Source organism: Puma concolor, chromosome C2 (assembly GCF_028749965.1).
Source record: "Puma concolor isolate L17-30 chromosome C2, mPumCon1.1.hap2, whole genome shotgun sequence".
Lineage (NCBI taxonomy): Eukaryota > Metazoa > Chordata > Mammalia > Carnivora > Felidae > Puma > Puma concolor.
The window spans coordinates 86,599,887-86,620,067 of record NC_141675.1 but is presented as its reverse complement, the minus strand read 5'-3'; the positions used below and the strand labels follow the sequence as shown (position 1 = coordinate 86,620,067).

Genomic DNA, 20,181 nt, shown 5'->3' with positions numbered 1-20,181 from the left:
TGGGAGGCTCCCGAATCACAAATCGCGAAAGGTCTGGCATTCTCAGCTTTTAGCCCCAGCCCCTTCAGAACCGGTATCTCCCCTATTCACCCAACTTTGGTGGAGACAGAAATGACAGCCTCTGAGTCACCATGGGGAGACTGAGCCTCAGAAAAGTGGATGGCTTGTCCAGGATCACACAAAAAGCCATCTCTAATTCTTACCCTTCACTCTCTAGCCTGAGTCACATTCCAGGCCAGGGACCACATGGGGTGCCCCATTTCAGGAAACGAGGTTGTTGATTTTTCATTTACACAAAAATGAAAAATAAATACCAGATGCTTGAAAACATGTTGCAGCTCATCTTACTGGAACTTTAAAGTGCATTCTGACTGAGAAAATTAAATTCAAAAATCCACACAGCAAAAAAGATGTTTTGAATGAAATGCACTTTGTCTTTCCCTCTCTCACATACACACAGTATCTCATTGTTTCTTTTTCAGGGAGCAGCTGTGAAGGAAATTGGGGGAGGGAGATGGACAAAACATCCCATCTTTGTGTTTCATGCAGAACTAAGCTTTTAGGCCAGCCTTCCCGACCCGGAGTGGGTGTGGCATGCGTTAAAATTAAACGTCAGTGACCGGATGAAGCTTATAAAATAGCTTGGGAGAAGCCAGTCAACAAGACCACACATCTTAAATTGGATGAGTTTGCATGTGCAAACTGCCTTCATCTTGACGGAAAAGGTATGTACTGTGGTTTTCATTTTCGCTTTTGTTAAAAAGTGCTTAGAGACAGGCTTGGCTTTTACTTTCCCCCTTTCAGCTAAAAATAATAACAGCCACGATTGAGGGCTTGTGCCAGTCGCTCTGCAAAATTGGTCTCATTTTTCCTCAGACCACCTTACAAGATAGAACCTCATTAGTGCCATTTTTCAGACGAGGAAACTGAGGTTCAGATATCCTAAGCAATAGGCCAACAAATGGCAGAACTGGGGTGCCAACCCAACGTTGACCTACCTCAATGTCTTGTGCTTGCACTATGCATTCTCTTCTGTGCAAGCAGACAACGAGAACGTTTTCCATAACCAATACTGTACCAGATGAATTCTCAAGGAGTTGTCGTCCAACTGTGCATTACAGTAAAATTTACCAAAAAGTGAACTGTAATTCATTCTGTGAATCGGAAAACACATTTGACAATGTGGCACAAAAATATTTTCTTAAGAAGACATATTTTCTTGTTAGAGTCAATAGCTAAATGGGTTTTTTAGACCGCTTGGCTTGTGGAAATGCATTTTGTTTTATCATGTGAAATCTAAAAATCTAGTCGTCAACGTTCTGCAGCTCTTTGAGAGCAGGTACCTTGCCCGCACTAACACGCAGGTGTTGGGAGAGCAGGCTCCTAAGAGACCTGGCGTAAGTTCTGGCTTCACACCTTATCAGGAAGTAACCCCTGGGAAATTAACATCATTGAGTACACAGAGAATGTCATAGCAGTAGCCTTGTAGATAGGATGTTATGGAGATCCAGTGTGTGGCACGTGTGAAAAACTGAGACCCGAGCTTCTCCACGGGTAAGTTCACTGAGTATGAGTACTAGCTCATAGAGTCTGTGCTGGCCCAGGGCGGATGCACAATAACCTTGGTAGAATTATTATTAAATAATTTAATATTCAGTTAAAATAATATTTAAATTCTGTTTATTTTTAAAATATTTAAACTCCCCTCATTAAGACAATCTTCCCGTTAGTGTTAGAAGACAGAGCAAAAATATAGGTCACGCCTACCCAAGTTCACAGGTATAAGATAATAATGCGACTTACCTTTGATGCTGGATGGGGTTGAGGCCCTAGAGGGAGGGCCTCAGGCTCATCGCCAAGAGGATTCTTGGCTTTGCACAAGAAAGAATTTCAGAGCAAGCCATTTAGAGAAAGGGACAAAGATTTATTAAAGGAGCTTTCTTACAAAGTAGTGGTCTCTCCTCCCAGTTGAGGAAGAGGACATCCCTTTGCCTCTAATAAATGGTTTTATAATTTTTTTTTTTTAATTTGCTGGCGTGTAGGGAGGGGCTTACTCTTTAATTTTGGGTTTATTGGGGCGCCTGGGTGGCGCAGTCGGTTAAGCGTCCGACTTCAGCCAGGTCACGATCTCGCGCTCCGTGAGTTCAAGCCCCGCGTCGGGCTCTGGGCTGATGGCTCAGAGCCTGGAGCCTGTTTCCAATTCTGTGTCTCCCTCTCTCTCTGCCCCTCCCCCGTTCATGCTCTGTCTCTCTCTGTCCCAAAAATAAATAAATGTTGAAAAAAAAAATTTAATTTTGGGTTTATCATTTTTATTGGGTGGTGAGTTTTTCCATTGTCTGGGGATTATGAAATTACCCACAGGGAGCAATTTTAAGAATATCTGACCTTTGTGGCTTTTAGTGCCGGAGGGAATGGGATCTTGTGGTCTTCAGTGAGTTGGATCTTGTAACTCTTTTTATGACCTGCTGACTGTTAGGTTAAGGGTCAGGCTACAACCAAAATGGCTTTACTTTGGTCAACTTGTCTCCCGAGTCTCCCTTCTCTCCTGCCTCACTCACTGTCAGAAGGTACTCAATAAGTGCTGAGTGAACTAGAACGGACGGGACGTGGAAAAGAAATTATGGATGCCATCAACCCTTCCTATCACAAAAAGTATTAACCATAGGAATAAAACTACTGCAATAAAGAGACATCTTTGGAAGAGATATGTAAGCAAGGCTAAGAATTAGCCTTGCTCTGAAATCCTCCTACACAGCTAAAGCACATGTTTCAGCCCATAATAGAACATTTTGTAATAAGATATTTGTCAGAGTAAGACATGGAACTGACTTTTGGTGTTAACTGTCCCATGGTGAAATGACACTCATCAGGTTACAGAGGTAGGTGTTTACTGAAAGCCACCAAAGGTGGTGCACAGAAGGAAGCATGGCTCAGGGTCACTGCAGGACGGACAGCCACAGACAGTACCTGAGTCCCGGCCCTCTGCCCCTCCTGGCACTCAGCATGACATCTGTACTCCCAGGGGCTGAGGGGTGGGGTGGAGAAAGGACCTCTTAAGTCCCACCAGTTTGGGGGACCCTGCAGAATGTGCGTAATGTGTGACCATCCTTTGAGGTAAGATCTTCTGGGCAAGGCACTGAGCTTGAAGCCTACTGAGGCCCAAGAGTAGAGCTGCGCGGTTCTAAGAATTTCTTGGAAATGGATACAAATTTTTGTAAGTTTAGACAAATCCATCCATCGTCTCCCAAAAGATTAAAAGACAGGTGTTGTTTACGTGGTGGCAGGAGCTAATGGCAAATGGATTCTCAGAGAAGGTGCGGTCCTACCACAGACTTGGCTTGCTCAGAGGAGGCTCAGCGACCACCCCGCCCCCACCATCCCCAGCTGGCAGTTTTACTTGTTATGTAACTGTTCCTTTGAAAATGGGACGATAAAACCTCCAGAAGAAAAGCTATTGATTATTAAAGGTTATTTGGAGGTTTAACCATAATAAAGTGGTTATAATTATTCCTGTTATGACACATCCTTTTAAATGCTCAGATCTAAGAACATTTTGCTTGCGTTGATTCAGTCTTCTTTATTGCAGGAGAAAGGCAAAGAGCTAGAAATAGCTCTTGTGCAGCTACAGGCAAGGAGTCACAAGGAGGAGAATAGACTGAAAGCAAGTCAGGGAAAGAAGCAGGGAAGGGTGCCTGGGCTGAAATGCGTGTTGCCAGCTATTAGTCCTTCTCTAGTTAAATGCATATCTACGTCCCTGTCAATGCACCTTTAAAAGAAGAAAAAAAAAAAGAAAGAAATGAACATCTCTGAGAAGTATCCCCAACAGAATGCCAAAGAGAAATTCAGGAAGCAGTTATTTGTTTCTGCTTTTCACGATAATAATAACTAGCATTTATTAAGCATTTCCTCTGTGTCAGACTTCACCCTAAATACTCTCTCTATAGTATCTCATTTAATTCTCACCAAACTTGGTGAGGTTGGTATGATTATTACCCCCACTTAATAGACCAGGAAACTAAAGCATAAAATGGACAGTTATACTTAGCATGTGGCAAGGTCTGCATTCAAACACAGTCAGGGTGACCCTGGGGTCCCCAGCAGGCCACAGCCTGTCAAGGTTTCAGGCCTACTCCTGGGTTGGTAAGCAGCCCAGCAAGATGGGGCAGGAGTTGGGGGGGGGGTGTAGATCAGGGAGGCACTTCTCTTATGAATCTCATAAGATACTAAACGTGCATGGTTTGTGCTCATTTTTTTCTCTTGCATGGTTCACTTGACCGCTTCGACCTCCCCCTCGGCCTATCCCCACCCCACATTGTTTCTGTTCATCAACAAGTATGGACTGTGCCTGACACTGCCAGGTTCTGTGGGCTCCCATCCTTGAAAAATGCATAATGGAGGGGGAGCAGTTGCAAAATAAATCCAACGAGCTCTAACACCAGGCAGAGCTCTAATGGAGGTACAAAGGTCAGGAGATGCTCCCAGGGGTGGAAGGCCTCACAGCAGGGTCGATGATGACGATTCAGGTGGCTCTGCAGGGTGACCGTTCAAAAGGGCTCAGGGGAAGGTCCCCAGAGAGGTCCCCAGAAATGTTCCCCTGGTGACTGCGTGTCCTCAGGGGGCTCAGAACAACTCTAGCTTCTTTGTTTCTCCTGACCCCAGGTTCCATCCAGGGCCCCAAGATGATGACGGCGCTGCTGCTCTTTTCTGCTCTGGCCAGCCTCTTCAGTGCCGCAGACGGACAAGCCTTTCACCTTGGGAAATGCCCAACTCCTCCGGTGCAAGAGAATTTTGACGTGCACAAGGTGTGGCAAAAGTCTCAACTCCCATTTGTTTTGCCTCCCATTTGAATAAGCATCCTCTAGGATTCAGTGTTAGTTTTCTGCTTTGATTGCCACAGCAAGCCTTGGGGTAGGTACTTATCTTACTGGGGCATCCCCCAAAGCAGGCTCTGAGACCAAGAACTGGGGAGCAGAGGGTTTTGGGAAGCTGATCCCAGGAAGCACTGTGGGCATGTAGGGAAACTGAGAGAAGGCAGAACGGCAATAAAAGATGGCATTCCTGAACAGTAACACTGTTAACAAAAGGGTTCAGTCCTGCTGGGAATCCTCTGAGGAAATGTGTAGAATGTTCCTCAGATCGTCCCACGGAAACTATTTTCCAAAAGCGCTGCATGCACTATTGTACGTTCCCATCAGCCGTGTATATAATACCAATTTCTCCTTATCTTTGTCGACACTTGCTATTGTCATCTTTTTGGTTGTAATCATTTTTACAGGGTATGAAGGGTATCTCATTGTGGTTTTGATTTGCATTTCCCTAATGGTTAATGATGTTGAACACCTTTTCATGTGTTTATTGTCCATTTTTATATCTTCTTTGGAGAAATGTCCATTTGAGTCCTTTCCCCATTTTTAAGTTGGGTTACTTATCTTTTTAATTATTGAGCTCTGAGAGTTCTTTATATGTTCTAGATACAAGTCTCTTATCAGATACATGATTTGAAAATATTTCCCCCCATTCTGTGGATTGCTTTTTCACTTTATTAATGTGTCTTTTGAAGCGCATAAGTTTCCAATATTAACGGAGTCCAATTTATCTATTTTTCTCCTTTCTTGCTTATACTTTTGGTATCTAAAACACCATTGCCTAATGCAAGGTTATGATTTTTATTTCTATATTTTCTTATAAGAGATTTATAGTTTTAATCCTTACATTTAATTTCATGATCCATTTTGAGTTAAACTTTTTATATAGTGTGATATAGAAGTCCAACTTTACCGGGGCGCCTGGGTGGCTCGGTCGGTTAAGCCTCCGACTTCAGCTCAGGTCACGATCTCGCGGTCCGTGAGTTCGAGCCCCGCGTCGGGCTCTGGGCTGATGGCTCAGAGCCTGGAGCCTGTTTCCGATTCTGTGTCTCCCTCTCTCTCTGCCCCTCCCCCGTTCATGCTCTGTCTCTTTCTGTCTCAAAAATAAATAAACGTTAAAAAAAAAAAATAATTAAAAAAAAAAAAAAAAGAAGTCCAACTTTATTATTTTGCCAGTGGATATTCAGTTGCCCAGAACTATTTGCTGAGAAGACTATTCTTTCCCCATCGAACAGTCTTGGCATCCTTGTTGAAAATCAATTGGACATTTATGTAACAGCTTATTTTTAGACTCTCAATTCTATTTTATTGTTTTATGTGTCTATCTTTATGCCAGTGCTATACAGTATTGATTACTATAGCTTTGTAGTAAGTTTTGAAATTAGAATATATGACGCCTCCAACTGTATTCTTCTGGCTATTCTAAGTCCTTTGCATTTCCATATGAATTTTAGGATCTGTTTGTCAATTTAGAGAAGATGCAGAGTTTCGTTTTGTGTTGTTGTTGTTGTTGTTGTTGTTGTTGTTGTTGTTGTTTTAATAGAGAATGCATTGAATCTAGATCTATCTGGAAAATATTGTCATCTTAACAATTTTAAGCCTCCCAATCCCTGAACATAGGTTATCTTTCCATTTAATTTCTTGTTTATTTAGGTCTTATTAAATTTCTTTCAACAATGTTTCATAGTTTTCAGAGTATAAGTTTTGTGTTTCTTTGTTTAAATATTTATTCCTAAGTATTTTATTCTTTTGATGCTATTGTAAATGGAATTTTCATAATTTACAGAGTGTTCATTTTAAGTGTAGAAAGCTATTTGGTTTCTGTATATTGATCTTGTATCCCTTAACCTTGCTAGCTTCATTTATTAGTTCTAATAGTTTGTGTGTGTGTGTGGATTCCTTAGGATTTTTTATACACAAAATCATGTTATCTGGAAATAGAGATAGTTTTACCTCTTCCTTTACAGAATTCATTTTTTTTTATTTTATTTTTTATTTTTTAAAATTTACGGGGTGCCTGGGTGGCTCAGACAGTTAAGCGTCCAACTTCAGCTCAGGTCATGACCTCACAGTCTGTGAGTTCGAGCCCTGCGTCGGGCTCTGTGCTGACAGCTCAGAGCCTGGAGCCTCCTTCGGATTCTGTGTCTCCCTCTCTCTCTCTGCCCCTCCCGTGCTCATGCTCTGTCTCTCTCTGTCTCAAAAATAAATAAAAACATTTTAAAAAATTTACATCCAAATTAGTTAGCATATAGTGCAACAATGATTTCAGGAGTAGATAAACCTTAATGCCCCTTACCCATTTAGCCCATCCCCCCTCCCACAACCCCTCCAGTAACCCTCAGTTTGTTCTCCATATTTATGAGTCTCTTCTGTTTTGTCCCCCTCCCTGTTTTTATATTATTTTGTTTCCCTTCCCTTATGGTCATTTGTTTTGTCTCTTAAAGTCCTCATATGAGTGAAGTCATAGGATTTTTGTCTTTCTCTGACTAATTTCACTTAGCATAACACCCTCAAGTTCCATCCACATAGTTGCAAATGGCAAGATTTCATTCTTTTTGATTGCCGAGTAATACTCCATTGTATGTATATATAGCACATCTTCTTTATCCATTCATCCATCGATGGACATTTGGGCTCTTTCCATACTTTGGCTATTGTTGATAGTGCTGCTGTAAACATGGGGGTACATGTGTCCCTTCGAAACAGCACACCTGTATCCCATGGATAAATGCCTAGTAGTGCAATTGCTGGGTCGTAGAGTAGTTCTATTTTTAGTTTTTTGAGGAACCTCCATACTGTTTTCCAGAGTGGCTGCACCAGCTTGCATTCCCATACGGGATTCATTTTAAACATTGCATTCTTCTTATATGGATAGAGAAACTGGGACCCGCAAACGTGAAAAGGTTTTCACAAAAATATCGTGAAATTATAAGGGAGCGTGACATAAAAAGCAATCTGCCACCTTTCAGTTTCCCCTTTTCTAGAAAATCATGCTTCCTCGGTTTTAATTATGGAGCACTGAAGTCACCTTAACAATAATAGAACCATTTTAAATGCTCTGTGTAAAATGGAGTGTGTTTTTGAGAATGCCTGTGAAACCAACTGACCTTTAACCGTATTTTTTTTGGTGCTTTCAATGAATGTTAATTTCAGTGGTTTTAATTGAAAGATGTGCCTTTAATAAATGAGTGGAAATTTGAGGTCATAAACGTGGGTATATATTTGAGCAAAGAGCCACGTGACCGAAGCCGTACTGCCACCTGTTTGCAGTACTCTCATTTCCAATTCTCGCTTTTTGAAGGTGAGTGCGTCTCTGATTTTCTTTTGTTGAGTAATCCATTTTTAAATTTAAAAATACTTTCAATTAATATTTTGACTAAGTAAATATGGTCACACGGATCAAAATCCTAAAGGTGCCAGAGAACATACAATGAAGCTCTTCTCCTACCTCTTTTCCCCTCCTACCTCAGTTTCCTTCCCCAGTAGCAACCAGTAAAGTCATTTAATTGTGTATCTTTTGGGAGCGAATGTATATGTTCACGAATACATACATAACTGCGGTAGGCAGAACGATGCCCTCACCCTAATGCCTGCAACCTGTGACTGTGCCACCGTACATGGAAAGGGGGGTTTGCTGATGTGATTAAAGTTATAGACTTGGAGATGGCAGGCATAGCCTGGGTTATCCAGAAAGGACCAATCTAATCATTGAAAGCAGAGAACCTTCCCCAACTGTAGTCAGAGAGGTGTGACAATGGAACAAGAATCAGAGAGATGCAATGTGAAAAGACTTTCACCTGCATTTGCTGGCTCTGAAGATGGAGGAAGGAGTTCACAACCCAAAAAATGCGGGTGGCGTCAACAACTCGGACAAGGCAAGAAGACAGAGTCCTCTAGAGCCTGTAGGAAGGAACACAGCCCTGCCAACACCTTGATTTTAACCAAACTCTCTCGATGTACAGACCTGTGAGACCATAAATTTGGGTTGTTTTAGGCTTCTGGTAAATTGTTACAGCAGCAATAGAAAATGAATATAATAATCTTTCCCCCCATTTTTACATATACACTATTTTTCACCTAGCTCTTTTTCCATTGTATGTATCTTGGAGATAATTGCATAGGACTCCTTAAAAATTTTTTTAATGTTTATTTATTTTTGAGAGACTGAGAGAGAGAGAGAGAGAGAGAGAGACCAAGCATGAGCTGGGAAGGGGCAGAGAGAGAGGGAGACACAGAATCCCAAGTAGGCTCCAGGCTCCAGGCTGACAGCATAGAGCCCACAAACCGTGAGATCATGACCTGAGGCGAAGTCCGACACTCAACCGACAGAGCCACCCAGGCGCCCCGCATATGACTCCTTTAAAAGAGGGTGTGTAACATTCCATTATATGGATGTGCCATAATTTATTTACCTAGTCCCCTACAAATGCTCAGACTCTAGTTTCCCGTATTTTGTTCTTACAATAGTACCACAACAAATAACCTCACATATGCATCATTTCTTTTTCTTATTATCCGGAAGTTACATTTCCAGAAGTGAAATTGCTTTGCTAGATATTGCCAAATTGCCCTCCACGAAGGTTGTAAATTGGAGCAATCTCCATGCAAGGCGATGCATGGAATGGTGAACATACCTTTCTCCCCCTCCCCCACAACAATGCGCACTTCTTTAGAGTTGACTCTGTACACGAAGTTATGAACTGAGACCATACCCCCCGTGGTATCAGTCTTCTAAGTCCTGATCACCTGCCAAAAGCTTTTGTGTCCACCGCCCTGTGCGAGGTCTTATGAGGAGAATGCAACCAACTCTGGAGTCCCAGTTCCCCACAGTGAAAATATCTGACTTGCACACAACTCAAAGATGCCTCGTAGAATCACAAAATGTCTGAGATGGCACCTTCCATCATCTGGACTGCTCGCTGTCTTTCACAGAGTTTAGAATTTCACATAGATTTTGGCTGGAGGGGCCACTGACAGCATATCTAAATAAAGAGCACTTTAGGAATAAAATGTGGCATTCAACCAATGCCTGCACATCCGATTCACTTACTCTCATTTGAATCAATATCTTGCTCAGTTGCTGTCAGAACAATGCAGCCCATTTTGCTTGGTTTCCCCAGGAAAGGGCTCTGCTCTAAAAGGCAACAATAGGGAAGAGTTTGCAGGTCCCCAGAGAGCCATGGGGTTTTCTCTGCTTCTTGTTACCTCTGCAGTATCTTGGACGATGGTATGAAATTGAGAAGATCCCAGTGAGCTTTGAGAAGGGAAGTTGCATCCAAGCCAACTACTCGCTAATGGAAAACGGAAACATCAAAGTGATAAACCAGGAGTTGAGGTGAGTGGCTGTGGTTTCAAAAGCAACACAGTCCTGGAGCCAGCCTGCAGAGACTTGTCCTGGGGTGACTGGGTGTCCTTGCGATCTCGTTGAGGGGGGTGGTGCAGATGTTGCTGGGTCTGCCCTGCCTGCTCACAGCAGGTCCTAAGATGAAAGTTTTTGGCAAGCAGAATGGTGGGGACGAGAAGCCACTCATTTATTTCCATGACCACTTGCTGAGCATCTTTTTGTATTGTGGACTCCCTTGAGTGTTGTGTACTTATTATATGTGTACTCCCTATGAGAGGCACTAGGAACTCAATGGGAATCCAAACTGCAGGGTTCCTGCTCTCATAGCAAAATAGATACTCTGGTAGCAAAGGACGAGGGGGAGGGGGCACAAGGGGGGTGGGGAGGGGGACCATCTCATCTGATCTCCAAACTAAGAACGAAGCCCTTTCTATATTATCTACTAACAGAAGACATCCAGCTCTACCTGACTCCTTCCGGGAACTGGGAGCTCATTGCCTTCCGTGACAATTTATTTCATCTCCAGACAGCTTTAACTATTAGAAAACTCCTTTTCTTGTTAAGCAAGAATCAAATACATGGTCACATTCTAGGTTATGGGAACAGGATCGCCTATAGAAGTATACTTTTCTGATACTGAAATACAGATTTCTATTTGATATGAGAATTCATACTTTAGAAAGCAAACAGAAACTTTAAAAAGCCGCAGAAAGAGCTCCTACCAACCTTCTATCAACAAAGATAAGAGCAACAATAAACAATAGTAACAAATACTAAGTATTTCCTAAATGCAAGGCACTGTTCTGTATGTGTATGTATATATACATATACATGTGTGTACATATATGTATATATGTAAATGAATATATATGTTTATTTAATGCCCATAACAACCCTGAGGTAGGTACTATTATCAACCCCACAGTTATAGATGAGGAAACTGAGGTACAGAGAGGGAAAGTAATTTGCCCAAAGGCCAAACAGCTTGTAAGCAACAAAGCTAAGATTCAAACCCAGGGAGAAGTGAAATGGGGAAGAGAACAGAAGACAAATGGAAGAAAGGCTGGGGTGAAGCGCTGTCCTTCTTGTTCCCTGCAGGACCTGAGAACTGTGCTCAACTCCAAGAAAACAATTATAACCCAGCATGGAAGTTACTCAGGCTCCGAGAGTCTTTGTGTGGCCATCTTGTTATCCACTAAGCTTTCTGTGAGCCAGAGAACATAAGTGGGTTGACTCCCTGCCTTCATAAACCATAGAAATAAAGTTAAGAATCTCAAGGGCCTCTAAAGATAAAAACAGATTATTTTAGAGCCCAGAGAAGGATTGAGATGCAGACCTCCATCTAAAGTTGCAATGACTTCATTTCAAATATTTTGTCCCATTCTATGACCAAGAGTCAGACAGTGACGTTGATCTCAAAACCCACGAGATTTTTCCACCTCTCCTTCGGAGCCAGCCAGGAGTCCTCTTTAACTGTATCTTGAGTATTAGGTTGCTCTGCCTGTAGGGTCACGTTTGTTTAAGATACAAGGGCACATGGAGAAAGGTTTGCTGGTTCAGGAGCGTGGTATGGCTTCTCCCTTCAGGAATACTACAGGATGGGCAGAGGCACAGCACGGAGTCTGAGCAAAGTACTCTTAGCCAGTGTCAGAGAATTTGAGGGCAAAAGCAGCTGGCACGGGGCTGGGAGCCGAAGGGCTCAGGCTTTGGAGTTAGGCTGCCCCATTTCAAATCCTGGTTCTGCCAGTTACTAATGATGTGATCTTAGGTTAGTTATGCTAATACTCTAGGTCTCAGTTTCCTCTCAGTAAAGTGACATTAATCATAGAACCTCCCTGCATAGGGCTTTGTGAGCGTCAGATGAGGTAACACATGTAAATTGCTTAGAACAGGGTGTAAGAGGGTGTTTGGTGAGTAGTAATTATTTAATTAATACTATGTATTACTATTAATCTGCTGAGACCCTTGAAAATACAAATGTATTTTTCCCATGAACAAATTGTGCATTTACGATCAGAGACTGGTGTTTTGAAAACTGTTCTGGCCAAAACATAAATGATGATGAAAAGCAGGAAAGTCTGCCGAGAAGAGGCTGGTTTGTTGCTAAGCAACTGCATGCAGATAGAAATGGATCATCTTCCTGTTCTCCCAGCTGAGTTTCAGGTGACAGAGGAAGGGATGGTTCCCAGCCCTACTTGATGATAAACAGACTATGCATCCAGGAGCACCTGAATACATTTCTCATCCTTCCTTACCTGTTGCTTATTATCTGGTTTCTGGGACATCCGTTACCACTAACCATAGCCTACTGACTTTCTAACACACGCTGTTGCTCTAACTTTTGTTCTGTGCCCCCTTGAGGACTGATGAACAGGCTCCTCCTCTGTCAGCTTCCTATGAAGAGCACTGTGATATGTGAGCGCCCTCCCCTCAGTGCCTCCGGCCCCAGGCATTTCCCCTCTCCCCCAGGTCCACAGAGTCATTGGGAGTTGCCAAAACCTGGAGCCACTCTTTCAAAAGAGTGAAAGTATTTCATCCAATCGAAGACCATCACTTTTAAGATACACCACCATTTTATATACCACTAAGAAAGAAATGACACTGCGAATTGTAAGGTGGCATTTGTTGCAAGATGTGCATTTCTGCACATTTAATGTCTCTGAGAATCACTGAGATGAGGTTAATATTTCCTCACTGCCTGCTTTTACCTGGCCTATGTTGAAATCTCCCATACTCAGTCAGAAGCTTGCAGGCCTGGATAGGGGTCTCAGAGCTCAGGTGTATGGATGGCTTTATGGGTCAGATGATGTCATATGATGTCACTGAGGCCCCAAGGGCAAGGAAAGCGTGCAGATCTCCAGACTTTGAGTAATCATGTCAGTCCTTGTTTTTCCCTTTGGCCCATTCTCATTTTTATTTATTTATTTTTTTTTTTAAATTTTTTTTTCAACGTTTATTTATTTTTGGGACAGAAAGAGACAGAGCATGAACGGGGGAGGGGCAGAGAGAGAGGGAGACACAGAATTGGAAACAGGCTCCAGGCTCTGAGCCATCAGCCCAGAGCCCGACGCGGGGCTCGAACTCACGGACCGCGAGATCGTGACCTGGCTGAAGTCGGACGCTTAACCGACTGCGCCACCCAGGCGCCCCCATTCTCATTTTTAAAGAAGTAAATCTTCTTGGTGTATAGGGTTGTTTTGTTTGTGTTCCCTTCTCTTTTACTCCCTCCCTCTGCAGCCTGAGAGCAGGAAATGGCCTTGTAGGACTCAAAACACAGCACAGAAATGTTAGGGCCTAACATATCATCCAGTCCTGGAGCATTTCAGTTATTGCTTCTTATCACCCAGGGCCATCTTCCTCCGCTTGGTCTCAGAGACAGTGACAAAGGAAAGAGCCTCCCTAACCAGAAATCACAATCTTGGCCACCCTGATGCTTAGTGGCCTTTCATTGATTTTTGGCTTCCATTGAATTAAGACGTTTTGTTTTGTTTTGTTTTGTTTTGTTTTGTTTTGTTTTGTTTGTTTTGTTTTAACTCATTGCAGACCGGATGGAACTGTGAATCAAATTGAAGGTGAAGCCACCCAGGCCAACCTCACAGAGCCTGCCAAGCTGGGAGTTAAGTTTTTCTGGTGTAAGTATTCACTTCTCTCAGGAGGTTTCAGGGATAGGAGATATGCAAACCAAAGGCTAGAGCCCTGGGTTGAAACACTCCTGTCACATCTGAGTGTCACCTATAGTGTCACCTATAGTGACTCAATGCATAATACTTTGTTGAGCACCTACTATGTGCCATGCTTGGGTCTAGGCACCAAAGATGTGATGATGAGCAAGACAGAGCTGGCCCTTGGCCCTGAGAGGCTTATATCCCATGTGGATACTGACAAGTATGCAGGCAAGTTACTGTAAAACTACCATGTTTCAATAAAGGCAGCACAAATTGTAGCACCCGGGGAGAGCAGTAGGGCACCAGCCTAGACTAGTTTCCCAGAGGGAATGGAGGCCTGAAATATTAGTAGCCAGTAGTAGTTAGTTGTTAGTAGTGGTATTATCAGCAGAACAATTCACATGTGCAAAGGCTTGGACACAAGAGATGACAAGAGTGAAGGTAAGTTTGAGCCCTGGCTCTATCTGCCACTTTCTCACCACACTTTAGGGTTCCCTGAGAGATGTTTGATCACGAGCATTTGTCCTCTGAGCTCTGGCTTAACTGGGGAAAGGACACAGACAACAGAGAAAGCACCAAATTTTTAGTTTACTGTTGATATAGATACATGGCAGAAGCCAGCTCAGAAATGTGAGACTTTCTTTTACCGAGAGTGCTTCAGGGCCCCTCTCCCCACCCAAGGGGCAGACACCGCAGTCACAGCGGTAAGAAGAATCACTGTCCCCCAGCCCGCTCCCCCTTCAAGTCCCTAGAGTAGGGCAGTGAGGAAGTTCTTATTTTATAGACCAACATAGGAATGCTGGGAGATGAAAATAATTCTTCCCGCACATGTGACCATGGGCAACTAACTTAACTTCTGCGCCCAGTATTCTAAGGGTAAATGAGATAGCACATGCTCTGTAAACTGTAAGGGACTTTGTGCATCTCAGCCTTTCTTGTTATTTTTACAAAGAAGAACGTCAAAGTGCAGAAAAGCTAGGTGATATAGGCAAGGTCGCTAGACCATTTAGAGGCAGAGTTGGGACCAAAACGAAGGTCTCCCAAACTCTCCACTGAGGAAGGGGGGATGGAAGTGAAGGCCAAATACTATGTGCACGACCTTCACAAGGAGGCCTGTAACAGGAGCTAAAGGAGGCAGGAGCTGCTGGCAGAGGAAACAGAGGAGGAAGAGATTCACTCTGGCTGAAGGGATCAGGTGTTTGCATTGGGTCTTCCAGGGTGTGGAGGAGACTACAGAAAGGCTTTCCCAGGAGGAGGAATGGCTTGAGGAAAGGTCTGGAGAGAGAAGCCTAGAGGATGGGCGGGTACATGGAGCACGAGACAAGACTGGGAAGAGCCTCAAAAGCCATGTAATGGGTTGACGTGCCTTCCATAAGCAGTAGGAAACGGTCAGAGTTTTCAGATAATAAAGAGATGTGGAAGTTTTCTTTGCTATGAGGAAATGTCTGGGTAAATGTATGCTTGAAAGCTAGACCCTGTGGGAGGAAGACGGCATGTGAATGTGTGGCTCTGTGCAGGCGGGGCACGTCGCCTTGGCAGGAAGAGGTTGGAAGACATATTTCCCCCTAACCACTCAGGGTTGCAGAGTTCCCAGTCCAGCTGGGAACACACAAAGCAGTGGAAATTCAAAGGTCGCAGATCTGTGATGAATATAAGCTCTCAATAGTGAGCCCGGCAGGCAGGCACCAATGGTGCTAGAAAGGTAAGTCAGGGCCCACTCAGTGTGGGCCCTGTAGCCTTGTGCAGGCTTCTGTCCAGATGTCCTCCAACTGTCCTTCTGTTTTCATATTTATAAACAGGTAGAAAGTCAGAGGTAGGAGGGACCTCAGTGGGTGGTCATCTGGACTAGCCCTCTTGTGTTGTCCTGATAACCAGCTGGGTCCCTGACACCCAGCCAAGTTCTAATCTCTTATACCCTGCCTCTTTTGTCCAGCTTCTCATGGTCATTCACGAGTGCTGAGATCTGGTTTGACTTAGCAAAGAGAGGGATTATTTTTGAGTGGACGAGGTGGGTTGCTTGAAACCCAAGAAAGCAGATTGTGTCCAAATCTTTTGTTCTTATGGGGTCAGTTCACAGCTTTCTCCCATTTGGGCCCATTTTCCACTTAACTTTAACAAGTTGGGCTATGACATTTCCTTGGCCTGGACCTTGGCTGTGGAGGTCAAGTTCACAGAGGAAGTCTCTGGATTCAAATGGAGAAGGTAAATCCTCCCTCTCTTGTTGTAAGGACCCTTTAAGGCTAAGCTTTCAACACTGTGCAGACCTCTGTCAATGAATCTTCATGGGCCCCTTGTGAGGAGGAGTTTATAACCTGTTACCACCTGATTTACCATATTCTTGAGAGCAAAAGAACTTTCGAAGGTCACACAGAAAGAAAATAAACACACCAACATTAGCCCTTACTTCCTTTCTCAGACAGGTTCTAGAGGAAATTGGGAAGTACAGACTTGGAAAGCCTGGGGCCCCTGACCTTGCCATCTTAACTCCACTTAGCTAAGTGGTGCCTCCATACGTACTGGTGCTAAGTGCAGCCTGTTAGTCTAAGAGGTCTGGCAAAACACTCCATTACTGTGGCTTTCTGCAGACTGATGTGTAATCAGGGAAGAAGGATCCAGAAGGATGGCTCTAAGCTTTGGCTGCACATTAGAATCATGGGGGAGCCTTCAAGAGTACCAACCACCTCACATCAGTCTGGAGAAACATGGCCTAGTATTTGTCAAAGTTCCCATAAGATTCCCACATAAAGCCAGAATTAAGAACCACTACTCTTGGGGTGCCTGGGTGGCCCAGTTGGTTAAGTGTCCGACTTCAGCTCAGGTCATGATCTCACGGTTCATGGGTTGGAGTCCCATATCGGGCTCTGTACTGAGAGCTCAGAGCATGGAACTTGCTTCAGATTCTGTCTCCCTCTCTCTGCCCCTCTCTTGCTTACTCTCTTTGTGTCTCTCTCTCTCTCAAAAATAAATAAACATTTAAAAAAAAATTGGGGGGACGCCCGGGTGGCTTAGTCGGTTGAGCGTCCGACTTCGGCCCAGGTCATGATCTCACAGTTTGTGAGTTCGAGCCCCATGTCAAGCTCTGTGCTGACAGCCCAGAGCCTGGAGCCTGCTTCAGATTCTATGTCTCCCTCTCTGTCTGCCCCACCCCCACTCATGCTCTGTCTCTCTCTGTCTTCAAAATAAATAAAACATTAAAAAAAATTTTTTTTTAATTTTTTTTAAGTTCTACTACAGTAGAAGAACTAGGATCCTGGCTTCCAGGGTCCCGGAGATGAAGGTTCCTCTTGTCCTGGTCCCTCTTAATACTGCTCTCCTCTGGTTCTCAGTGATGCCATCTGCTCCATACTGGGTCCTGGCCACCGACTATGAGAACTACGCCCTCGTGTACTCCTGTACCACAATCGTCTGGCTTTTTCACATGGATCATGTTTGGATCTTGGGAAGAAACCCTTATCTCCCTCCAGAAACAGTGACCTATCTAAAAGATATCTTGACTTCTAATGAAATTGACATAGAAAAAATGACTGTCACAGATCAGGTGAACTGCCCTGAGCCACTGTAAGAGCTCTAAAGGGAACCTGCCTTCACTCAATGTTACTTCTTTTGCTTTGCTTCCCCCCACCCCACCCTTCATAAAGACAAACCAACCACGGCAACATTGCAAACACCAGAGGGGAAATTTGAAAGCAGAAGCCTGTGGAGAGAAAGTCAAGGAACGCTGGCCCAAACACTTAGCCATGTACCATGTTACCTTGCCAGTCTAATAATAAACTTGTTGCTGACCTGCTGTGCTCACAGTAGATTCTGAATTGATTATTGTGGGTTTTCAATTACATGCTTATGTTTGGAGATCCATGAACAGTTCTGTTGAAAGAAACAAAGCACTGTACAGTTTAAGTTTAAAGAGAACAATCCTGTTTCTGGAAAGAGAAAGCAGACCGCAAAGGCCTATTATGGGTGACCTGAGTCCAGGTGCCACATCCTACAGTAGACACTCCTCTTTTTTTTTTTTTTTTTTAACATTTATTCATTCCTGAGAGAGAGAGAGAGAAAGAGAGACAGAACATGAGCGGGGGAGGGGCAGAGAGAGAGGGAGACACAGAATCTGAAGCAGGCTCCAGGCTCTGAGCTGTCAGCACAGAGCCTGATGCAGGGCTCGAACTCACAGACCATCGCCCACGAGATCATGACCTGAGCTGAAGTCGGACACTTAACCGACTGAGCCACCCAGGTGCCCCCAGTAGGTACTCCTTTAGGGGGAATCATTTGGGTTTTCTGAGTCTCTGACAGGCAGTTTCTCTGAAGTATTTACTTTCTCATCAGGAGGTCTTCAGAGTCAGGCTGAAGAGTGGGACCATCTTGGTGTCTGTGCAGGAGAGAATCTATAAGGGAGAAGACTATGGGGATTTTTTTGTTTTTTAGAAAATCAACTTTTTTTGGGTCTCTCATTCAATGGATATTTACCGAGGCCCAACTGCATTCTGGGCATTGAAAAATCTAGAACCCTGTCATCCTGTGGAAGCTTACTGTCTAGCAAAGGAGACTGACAAGTAAAGATGCAAGTATAATCCAAGCTGAGGAGTGCAGCCCCACCTCTGGGTGTTCCAACTTCGGACAATCAGGAACCACCTTGAGTTGTTGTTTTGTTGTTGTTGTTGCTGTTTTTGGTTTTTTGGGTTTTTTTGGTTTGTTTTTTTTTTGCATTATGACTTTTAAAATCGGAAAGACCTCAGAATTATCACCCTGCAGTTTCACTTAGTTCACATGGCATTTATAATCTACGAAGGCTTTGGGTAAGGACTCCGAAATTAAGCCATTTGATTAGATTTTGGCTTTTTCAGCATGATCATAAAGTATGAATTTCCTTGAGCACGTGAGACTCTTTAATGTTTTAACGGTTACAAAAATCCCAAGGATCTCAATATGTACAATTTTCCTTTTGTTACATAAATGCGACCTCAAATTGTAGCTTCCGGTTCTGAAAACTACCTGGCAGAAAGGCAGGAAGGGGGCGGTAGGTACCAAAGCAGATCCTGTCTCCCAGCTTTGCCTGCTCTTGAGCCCTGTGCTATATCACGCTCCTCTTGCTGGCTCCTCTTCTCAAATACGGTTACTCCCAAGAGTGTTAAGCTGCCCGTCTTTCAGCTCATGGTACAAAATAAGTTATGACTGCATTCCTCTTAACAGCAGAGGCACATCAAAGACCATGAAGGTGACTACAGTTTGTCCCTTTTACAGTGTCTTGCCCAACACATAGACTCAGAGTGTGTATGTGAATGAAGTACTGACTGAATGTGTAGATGGACGGGCTTGAGTTTTCCAGTAAAGGAAAAGGAAACCATGAAGCAGGTATCAGGGGTGACTAAACCTGACAAAAACTTTTGGGAATCCAGAGGGAAGCATGTGGGCACCAAGTAACTTGAGGACACCTGGGGGAAAGAGCAAAAAATTCAGAAGGTAGAGGAAGAGAAGTCAGATAATCAGCAAAATAGAGACAATAGTAGAGAGTAAATCCCCACATACCCACTGTCAGCTCTAACAGTCATCAACATGTCACCAGTCTCGCTTCGGCTATCACCCGGTGCCCCCCAGTATTTTTCCTAGGGTGTTTGAAGCAAACCCCAGATAACACATCCTCTTAATTTGCCCATAACTACCTGTGTATAAGTCTCTAGTAAATACAGGTACTTTTCTTTTTTTTTTTTTTTTTTTCATTTTTTTTTCAGGTACTTTTTGAACAAAAAAACATAAGGTTATGTTCTATATCCTGAAGGTGCCCAGAAAATGTAATTTCTAGGTAATTGAAAGATTTTTTGATCAATCCAGATGAAAGGGAAGAAGCATGCACAATAATGTTCGTCATCGTTTTACTTGTAGCAGTCCCCAAACCGAAAGGAGCTCAATTAAGGCTAATACTAAGAGGAAATGGGATCGTAAATGGCAGAACAGCCACCTGAATTAATGTTGTATGTTCATTAAAGTTGGTAGTTATGAAGGCTAGGCAGCCACACGAGAGCTGCTACCTGTCCACCCACACGCGCTGCTTGAGGGTGGGGGCCCCTGCCTACGGCCTTGCTGCCTGGAGGGCTAGTATCTGGAGGTCGTGCCTCTGAGCCACCCCCGATTGAACCAAGGTGCGTCCGCCTGAGCTAGTGACAGCCAGTCCACAGGCTGGGCAGAAACCTCTGTCTCTGTGGCCTCACAGGACAGAAAAGATAAATTAGCTCCATGAAATCAGGATTTGACGTCCAGAGATCTGGAGAAAGAATGATTAAAAACTCTGGAACTGTAAAGTCATGTTGTTTGG

The 20,181-nt window shown here is 43.7% G+C and overlaps 1 protein-coding gene across 5 annotated transcripts; it reads left to right on the top strand.

Moving 5' to 3' along the window:
- The first annotated feature begins 569 nt into the window (after positions 1-569).
- On the top strand, positions 570-17,674 carry APOD (apolipoprotein D). 5 transcript variants are annotated; one of them, XM_025913848.2, is made up of 7 exons: positions 609-725; positions 4,334-4,456; positions 4,660-4,802; positions 10,079-10,200; positions 13,753-13,841; positions 15,945-16,076; positions 17,201-17,674. In XM_025913848.2, exons 3-7 carry the CDS (start codon positions 4,680-4,682, stop codon positions 17,434-17,436), a joined length of 702 nt encoding a protein of 233 aa, XP_025769633.2. In that variant the 5' UTR covers positions 609-725; positions 4,334-4,456; positions 4,660-4,679; the 3' UTR covers positions 17,437-17,674. The 5 variants fall into 5 exon arrangements, with proteins under 5 accessions (XP_086531183.1, XP_086531184.1, XP_025769635.1 ...); XM_025913849.2 differs by having other exon boundaries at positions 4,334-4,464; XM_086675057.1 differs by lacking the exon at positions 4,334-4,456 and having other exon boundaries at positions 570-725.
- Positions 17,675-20,181: the final 2,507 nt, after the last annotated feature.